The following is an 8,481-nucleotide window of genomic DNA, read 5'->3' as shown; positions in this document are numbered from 1 at the left end:
ATAAAGGTCATACAAATATCTCTCATTTTATTTATATAGCACCAAATCACAACAACAGTCACCTCAAGGTGCTTTATATTGTACAGTAGACCTTACAATAATACATACAGAGAAAAACCCAACAATCATATGACCCCCTATGAGCAGCACTTTGGCGACAATGGGAAGTAAAAACTCCCTTTTAACAGGAAGAAACCTCCGGCAGAAATGCACTTATTACTTCATGCAAAATCTCCTTTTAACTTGGCTTGAGTAATGAACTGTGAACATTACTGCATTCATTCCCTTCTTGCTAAACTGTGGTGCTGTTGTTGTCAGGCTTAACAGAGTTCCTTATTGTTTTATTGTTTCTCCCTCCTTGTGTCACTTTTCCAAACATAAACTTTAATGACTGTGGATTCTGGACGTCTTTATGAAGAAGCAACTGGCGAACCTGTGTGTCCATTAACAATTGCAGCAGGTTGGTCCTTGGCGCAATGACGCAATGTCACCACCAGAGGGTGATAATCATGCAGGTCCGAGTCCGACTATCATTTCCACCTGATGATGTCATCATTAGGGGTAAGTACTGGAGCACAACAATAATGTGCATGTGTATGAATCACTACACATGGTAGTAACACTTTTAGATAATATACAGTATTTGTGTGACGACAAAACAGCATTAATATAACTGTGATGAGTTTGTGTCTATTTAACTTCTTTTTTCTTTAAATAAGACAACAACAATATTTTGCTCTCTCATCTCTAGACTACATAGTGTAGAGATCTCCATAGTTTCTTTTACTATTGTGCTGAACAAACACACAACAAACCTACATTCACATGAACAAATGAATGTAATCTGTATTAAGATTGAAAGAAAATAAGGCCATTTCAGGCTATTTATTTATTTATTATTATATATATATTATATATTATTATATTTATTATTTATTTATTTATTATAACGACCTGTAAAAGAATGTGAAATGAAAGTCAAACATCGCCCTCTAGTGGCCATAAACAACGCGTGTGGGAGGATTAATGTAACGTTGCAGTTATTAAACGTAATTTGATTATTTTAAAACCCTTATTTCTTCTGGATAAACTCGTCATCTCTTGGTGTTGTGTGTTTGTGTGTCAGATCTAAGTCAGTGTTTTTAATTCAAATCATTAAAAAAATACACTTCAGGGTTTTCACTGGTGAACAGTATATGTAAATAATTGTATTCACTTCTATCTTTAGACAAAAAAGTCAGTCTCCCACTCACTGTATTTCAACCAATAGCAAAGCTGGTGCTCAGAGGAAGAGGGCGGGCTTTACTTGGTGTCAGTGAGAGAAATGAAAAAAAGCTCAAATGAGTGAGAAGGACGATGAAGGAAACATCTGTGCTGTGTCTGCTCTGTAAGTAGAATCTCTGTGTTTGTTTGAATTCTTGTACTTTGACTGTCTGCTCTCCTGATAACTGATGATGGAGGAGAAGACATGAAAAACAAATCAGGCTGAATTCAAGTTCAAAACACCACGAGGACCAACTGCAGGTCTGAACTGACTCTTTATCTTTGCTCAGGAGTCGAGGAAACACAGCAGGCAGTGAAAAGATCAAATCATTCACTCATTATATCAACACAGCTGCACAGTGGACACATGACTTTAAAAGTAGTTGAAAATTTATACTCACATTAAAGTCAATGCACAGAAAAAGCTGCTTTAAAGATATAAACTGTGAGAACAGTACAAAATTACATCATTACTTGTCAATAACTGTAAGATAAACCTCAAGACATGCTAATAAAAACAGAATTTAAAGATATGTAAATTAAAAAGTACAGGTGTGACAGAGGTGCAGTGGTTAGTGTCTGTGTAGGTTTCCTCTCACAGTCCAAAGACATGTTAGACTAACTGATGATTCTAAAGTGGCTGCAGGTGTGAGCGACCGTGGCTCAGGGGTTTGGGAAGCGTATCGTAACCGGTTCGATCCCCGTGCTCTCTGTCCTGGTCGTTGTGTCCTTGGGCAAGACACTTTACCCTACCACCTACTGGTGTTGGCCAGAGGGGCCGATGGTGCGATATGGCAGCCTCGCTTCTGTCAGTCTGCCCCAGGGCAGCTGTGGCTACAACTGTAGCTGTCTCCACCAGTGTGTGAATGTGAGAGTGAATGAATAGTGGAATTGTAAAGCGCTTTGGGTGCCTTGAAAAGCGCTATATAAATCCAATCCATTATTATTAATGGATACATGGTTATGTTTTTGTTTTTTAGTTTTACACATTTTTCCAGTATTTTATTTTCCAGTATGTTTGTGTGTTTGTCAGCTGTTTGTGTGGAGTTGTTCTTTATGTTCACCTCAAATCAACCTGAGTGTCATTTCTCTTTAGTTCTGATCTCACTGCTGAGCTGCACAACAAACCAAGGTCAGTAACCTTCTTCTGTCATCTGTAATCCTGTTCTATTTATCATTTAATATATCAGTGTAAATTTTAAACACTAAAGTTGACAAGTTTCACCAACAGCTAACCACTAACACCTGCTACACATTGCCTTCACCACTTCCCTCAGACCCGTTCACTTGCATACTTTCAAATCTGAAACTTTTCGCTGTTTCTATCATTTCTAACCTTATTCCAAAATTCAAGTAATCCACTCGCCAGTTTGACCCTCTTAAAACTTACCCTGTGTTCACCATAATAACTGATGTTATTCAGTTTTCCTTCACCTTTCAGATCAGCTTTTATAACACCTGTACTTAAGAAACTGCATATAAAAAATATAAAAACAATACCTCTCATCCTAAATTCAACTCTTTGTGGATCGGGTCCTCCGACACAAACAAAGGAACATAGTGTACGCTGTTATGTGCCAAAATGTATACATTGGGAAAACCAAATGGAAAAGGAGGCCATTTACATGAAAAGGGAAAGACCATCTCTGAATCGAGGAGGGGGCCTAAGGGTACATCTGTCACCATCTTACAATGCTGTGATTGCAGCCATTCCCCAACTATCTGTGAATGGTACTCATGGCCATTGATCAGTGGTTGTTGATCAATGGTCATGAGAATTTGCATCATTATGATGAAGGAACTGACCTTCCAGCCCATTGTTCCTTTAGTGGGCTAATTTCACTCATTATGCAAATGTACTGTTTATAAACCTGCAGTCAGCTTATATTGAAAAAATCACTTGAATGAGTTACAAAAAGTTTCCCCCACTGAAAACATTATGTTCAGATGAACAAAATCAACCTTTTGGGATTCTTTCCATCATTTTTCAGTTGGATTCAGGTGATTGGCTGAACCATTCTAGCAGCTTTATGTCGTTTTTGTGAAATCAGCTGAGTTTCCTTGGGTGTGTTTTTGCAATCATTGTCTTGCTTGACTCTGTTGACCTTCGCTTCATCTTCATCACTCTGGTAGATTTTTTTTTTTATCAAGAATGGCTCTTTTTCCATTCGTCCTTCCTTCAATTACACGAGTGCGCCTGTCACAGCTGTAACGGCAGTCGTGTGGGGTTGAAGGGACACAGCTGAACTTAACGAATATGATGGGACAGGGAGGATGCAAACTGGATACACTAACATCAGATACGGACCTTCAAAATAAAAGAAACACTGACAGATCTCAGAGACAGAGTACAGACAGAGTAAGATGAGGAACATAGAGGCCAAAACCTAAGAACAAGCGATACAGAAATAGTACAAAAACAAACACTGCATAAGAACTATTCATTGGTTTTAATCATCATGAGACATGATAATGTGTCTCATCAATATGCGTCTTATTAATGATAATGAGACACATATTGGAAGTGAATCAGCTGATATTAATTTGCACTAACTGGCAGGATTGCTTTCTAATTATTTATAGATTTCAGCTGGTTTCATGACTGCTCATGCCTTTCTACCTCTCTCTCCTTTTCCTGTGTCATTTCTCATTATTACGCACAATTTATGGATTTCTACAGTTTGATTTCTTTGGTGTGGATCGGATGGGTTGTCACTCACATCTGGTGTCAGTAGCACCTTTAGAAATATATTTGCTGAGGAAATTGTTGTACTTATTTTTACTTATTTTACCTCTGTTATTAATGGTTTTATGTATTGCAAACTTAAACTATTTGTGTTTATTCTTATTGCTTTTAACTTGGGTTGATGCTTCCAGAATGGATCTCAGATATAAAACTGATGAGACAACTGATTAAGCAAAACATGATAACATAAACAGATCATCGGTTTTTCATTTTAACCCTCACAGCTCGTCTGACTGTGAGTCCCAGCAGCTCTCAGTTCTTTAGAGGAGAGTTTGTGACTCTGAGCTGTGAGGAGGACGACAGCTCTGCTGGATGGACTCTGAGGAGAAACACAAGCAAACAACAGAGGAGTCAGTGTGGAGATGGGTGGGGGGAGGCAGTTGGTTCTTCCTGTAACATTAATTTTTTCCCATGGGACACTGGAGTATACTGGTGTGAGTCCAGAGAGGGTCCCATCAGTAACATGGTTAACCTGACAGTCACTGGTAAGCTGAGTGTGTGGAGTTAGTGTTGATGAAGCTGTGTGTAAATGGATGAAATGCTGTAGTTTGTCTCTGTGTTGAGGTGGATCAGTGATCCTGCAGAGTCCTGTCCTCCCTGTGATGGAGGGAGATGACGTCACTCTGCTCTGTAAAACAAAGACCACTCCCTCCAACCTCCCAGCTGCTTTCTATAAAGATGGCTCCCTCATCAGGAAGCAGCCTACAGGTCACATGACCATCCAGCATGTTTCCAGGTCTGATGAAGGCCTCTACAAGTGTGACATCAGCGGTCATGGAGAGTCTCCATCCAGCTGGATCACTGTCACAGGTGACACACTCACCTGTCTGTGTTTCTGCAGCTTTCAACATTCACAATGTGACGACAACTTAATGACTGTGTTTGCTTTATTTAGAGAAGGACACCACCACACCTCCACCTACATCCACCTCTCCTCCTACATCCACCTCTCCTCCTATATCCACCTCCATCACTCTTCCTCCGTCACTCTCTCCTGCTGTTCTCTCTGTGTTGTCATCTGTTGGATCAGTCTGTGTTGTGGTTCTACTGGTGTTACTGGTTCTGCTGGTGAGACGATGTGTTCACAGGAAACCTGAAGGTGAGACTCAGACTTCCTGATCTTTCATAAGTCTGTTTAGTAGAAAGTTCACATTCATCATGATCACAGTAACAACGTTCTTACATGTAATCTCTGTTTACATAATCTATATTAATGTTTAATTTTTATTGGATCAAGGTAATGGAGAAGATGACATCATCACTGACATCACGTGCAGTGTCATCAACATATCCAAGTGTCAGCAACAACCAATCAGAATAACTCAAGGTAATGCAGTGTTTCAAACTTTATTATGTCACAATCTTTGTAAATATTCTAAGACATCTTTGGATATCATAATAGTAGTTTAACCCTCTCCCACCACTCGTAAACAAGACTTAAATTCTTCCATTTGGGGCTGAACTCATCCTCCTTACTGGAGTACCATGGCCTCAGACTTAGAGGTGTTAAATCTTATTCCCCTCTTGGCTGTGAACTGTTCCCGGAGCATGAGTACACCACCTGATGAAGCCCTCAGTTATGAAGAGCATCTTTGTCACAGATTTCAATAGACTGAGCTATTCAGACTGTTTTACATGGACTGAATTGGTTGTAGCATTGGACAATATTCCAAGAGGTGAAGTTACATGTCCCAGTTACAACACTTAATAGCTGAGTATACAGCCACACTTCACTGCACCACACATTAGACCTGGCCAATATGGCAGCTCCTGTGGGTGGAGGACTGACAGGAAAAATGACACATATCTTGAAGCTGGCCCTCATGGCCACCAGGTGCTCCCTGAAGCATCCTCCCAGGCTTGGCTCCAGGGTGGGCCCTAGTAAACCAATCCCAGGAAGGGTAAACTAGTCCCTTGGTTTATTGCTTCTTATAGGGGTCATCTGAATCGCTCTTTGTCTGAACACACACTCTGGTCCAGTCAGTCTTAGGAAACCCTAACAGTCCTTGACAACACAGTCTGTGGGATGACTGGGACACACAAACACCACAGTATGGTGGCAATTCACTGATTGGAAGACAACGAGCATTATCGCAATATTTTGGAATTTGAAAATGTTTTCTACCTGTATGATAAAAAAGGGAAAGAAGAAATGTCTAAAATTTTGAAAGGGAAAGTAGGAGAAGATGTTTTCATAGCAGTACACATTATATGGATCGTTTTATCGATGAGAATATTTCCTCTTCAAATGTCTCAGACTGAGATTCGTATGGTGATAGGAACTTCATACTAAGTTCACAATGACTGTTGCGGACTTTAATGATGTGATGCATTATGAGGATGTGAGGGATCATCAGAAGTGTAAAAATGTGGATTGTTGTTACAGTAAAACAAATAGTTTCCTGATTTGATGCAATTAAAACCTGAAATCCCATATTTCACTTTATACTTTTGTTATGAAATCGCCTTAACTAAAATGTGCAAACTTAGTCTTTCACTCTGTTCTTACTGAGTGTTGTTCACTGTGAGCTGGACTGTGTGTTTGTGGTCTGTGGTTAACTGAAGCTAACAGCTCTGCAGTCGTCCAGCATCCTGTTTCTGAAAGAAAGAAAACACTTCAGCTGCAGGTGTTTCAACACAGAGCTGTTCAATTTAAAAACACATCTCCAAGGACATGGAGACATGATCTGGAAAAGCATTTCTCTAAATCCTGCACACAGAAATTCAGCCAAAGTAGATTTTAATTTTTAAAATAGTGTTCAGGCTGCGACACGTGTTTGCTATGTGCTCTATAGTAACGAGAGTCAATCTGCACTGAAAGCAGGTGGCAGCTTTGTGGTCGTCCAGTTTTCTTTTCCACAGAAACACCCCCACTTCTCTATTGTCAAAGCTGTGTCATTAGAGGTGTTAAGAACACTGAAAAGCTGCTGTGGTTTATAAAAATGATCAGTTAATCTCTTCACAGAGCATCATGGTAAACAAATAATGCATTAATCTAATATGTTTTATTCTCAGAGTGCGATTCAGCTGTGATCTACTCAGCAGTGAGAACTGAAGACGTCGGTTATGGACAAACAACCATCAGAATAAGAAGGCCCAGGTTCTCCTTATCGTTGACTATGGACAGAGACAAGCTAGCTGCTCACCCTTTTTTCCAGCCATCATGCTAACCTAAGCTGAAAACAACAACACGTTATGACTCATGCTCTTTACCAGATAAAAGCTCACTTCACACTTATAAACCTTTATCTGGAAGCCTGCAAATCAAAAAAGTTGAAACTGAAGCTGATTAAACTGCAAAGCATGTAATCACTTTGCCACTGCTTCTTTTTACTGTTTACACTGACATCTTCCCCTCATTAATAATTCAGCACTAGTACTCCAGCCTTACTCACATGATTATTTCTGACATAAGTGCTGTAGATAACAAGGTCAACAAACCTTTCCAGTGACACACCTGAGAATGCCTTCCTGTATAAATGGAGTCATTCAAAAAACAACTTCCCAAAGCATCCAAAAAAAAAAAAAGAGAGAGAAGGGAATTAATAACTCACTCTTACACTCCGGCCCTAATTGTTGAAATTATTCCAGATAAACATACTTTGCATTTTTCAAGAAAACAGTATCAGCATGTTATATGTTAGAGATTGGAGGATGATTTTCATTGTGATGTTCATACAATTACATTATACTACAAATAGACCATAACAGGCCATGCAACACATAAGTTATTACAAAATGCTCTGCAGTAACCTTTAGCCATCCAGAGGAAACAGAACAGTTCTTTTCTGGATTTTGAAGCTGGGAAATGTTCAAGTCAAAATTATCTAATTACACTTAAAATAAGACACAATCAGCTACAGAGCAACATTTCTGTAAGATACAGAAACTTGTTTCAAGACAGTGAATCTTGAAACTAGAGAGAAACTAGAGAATATTCACTTGTTTCCATGGCAGATTTTTTCACTTAATACAAGATATTTTAGGTTGAAATTCACTAGATTCACCGTCTTAAAACAAGTTAATATACAGTGGGATTCAAAAGTTTTGGCAGCCTTGTTAATAGTCATTATTTTCCTGTATAAATCGATGGTTGTTACAATAAAAAATGTCAGTTAAATATATCATATAGGAGACACACAGTGATATTTGAGAAGTGAAATGAAGTTTATTGGATTTACAGAAAGTGTGCAATAATTATTTAAACAAAATCAGGCAGGTGCATAACTTTGGGCACCACGAAAAAGGAAATGAAATCAGTATTTAGCTGATCTGCCTTTTGCAGAAATTACAGCCTCTAAACGCTTCCTGTAGGTTCCAATGAGAGTCTGGATTGTGCTTGAAGGTATTTTGGACCATTCCTCTTTACAAAACATCTCTAGTTCATTCAGGTTTGATGGCTTCTGAGCATGGACAGCTCTCTTTAACTCACACCACAGATTTTCAATAATATTCAGGTCTGGGGACTGAGA

The 8,481-nt window shown here is 39.1% G+C and overlaps 2 protein-coding genes across 2 annotated transcripts in view; one reads left to right on the top strand and one right to left on the bottom strand.

Moving 5' to 3' along the window:
- The window catches only part of LOC148103532 (butyrophilin-like protein 2), a 169,674-nt gene that overhangs the window by 39,648 nt on the left and 121,545 nt on the right, over nucleotides 1-8,481 (bottom strand). The window lies entirely within an intron of this gene.
- Nucleotides 1,289-7,179, top strand: LOC148103538 (low affinity immunoglobulin gamma Fc region receptor III-like). The gene is made up of 7 exons (XM_087839495.1): nucleotides 1,289-1,387; nucleotides 2,360-2,395; nucleotides 4,234-4,494; nucleotides 4,574-4,819; nucleotides 4,905-5,108; nucleotides 5,247-5,336; nucleotides 7,025-7,179. The coding sequence occupies exons 1-7, from the start codon at nucleotides 1,357-1,359 to the stop codon at nucleotides 7,177-7,179; spliced, it is 1,023 nt and encodes a 340-aa protein (XP_087695621.1). The 5' UTR covers nucleotides 1,289-1,356.

This window comes from Neolamprologus brichardi, chromosome 3, assembly GCF_056152115.1.
Source record: "Neolamprologus brichardi isolate AB-2024 chromosome 3, ASM5615211v1, whole genome shotgun sequence".
Classification (NCBI taxonomy): Eukaryota; Metazoa; Chordata; class Actinopteri; order Cichliformes; family Cichlidae; genus Neolamprologus; species Neolamprologus brichardi.
The sequence above is the reverse complement of the archived record's forward strand: the minus strand, read 5'-3'. Positions and strand labels throughout refer to the sequence as shown.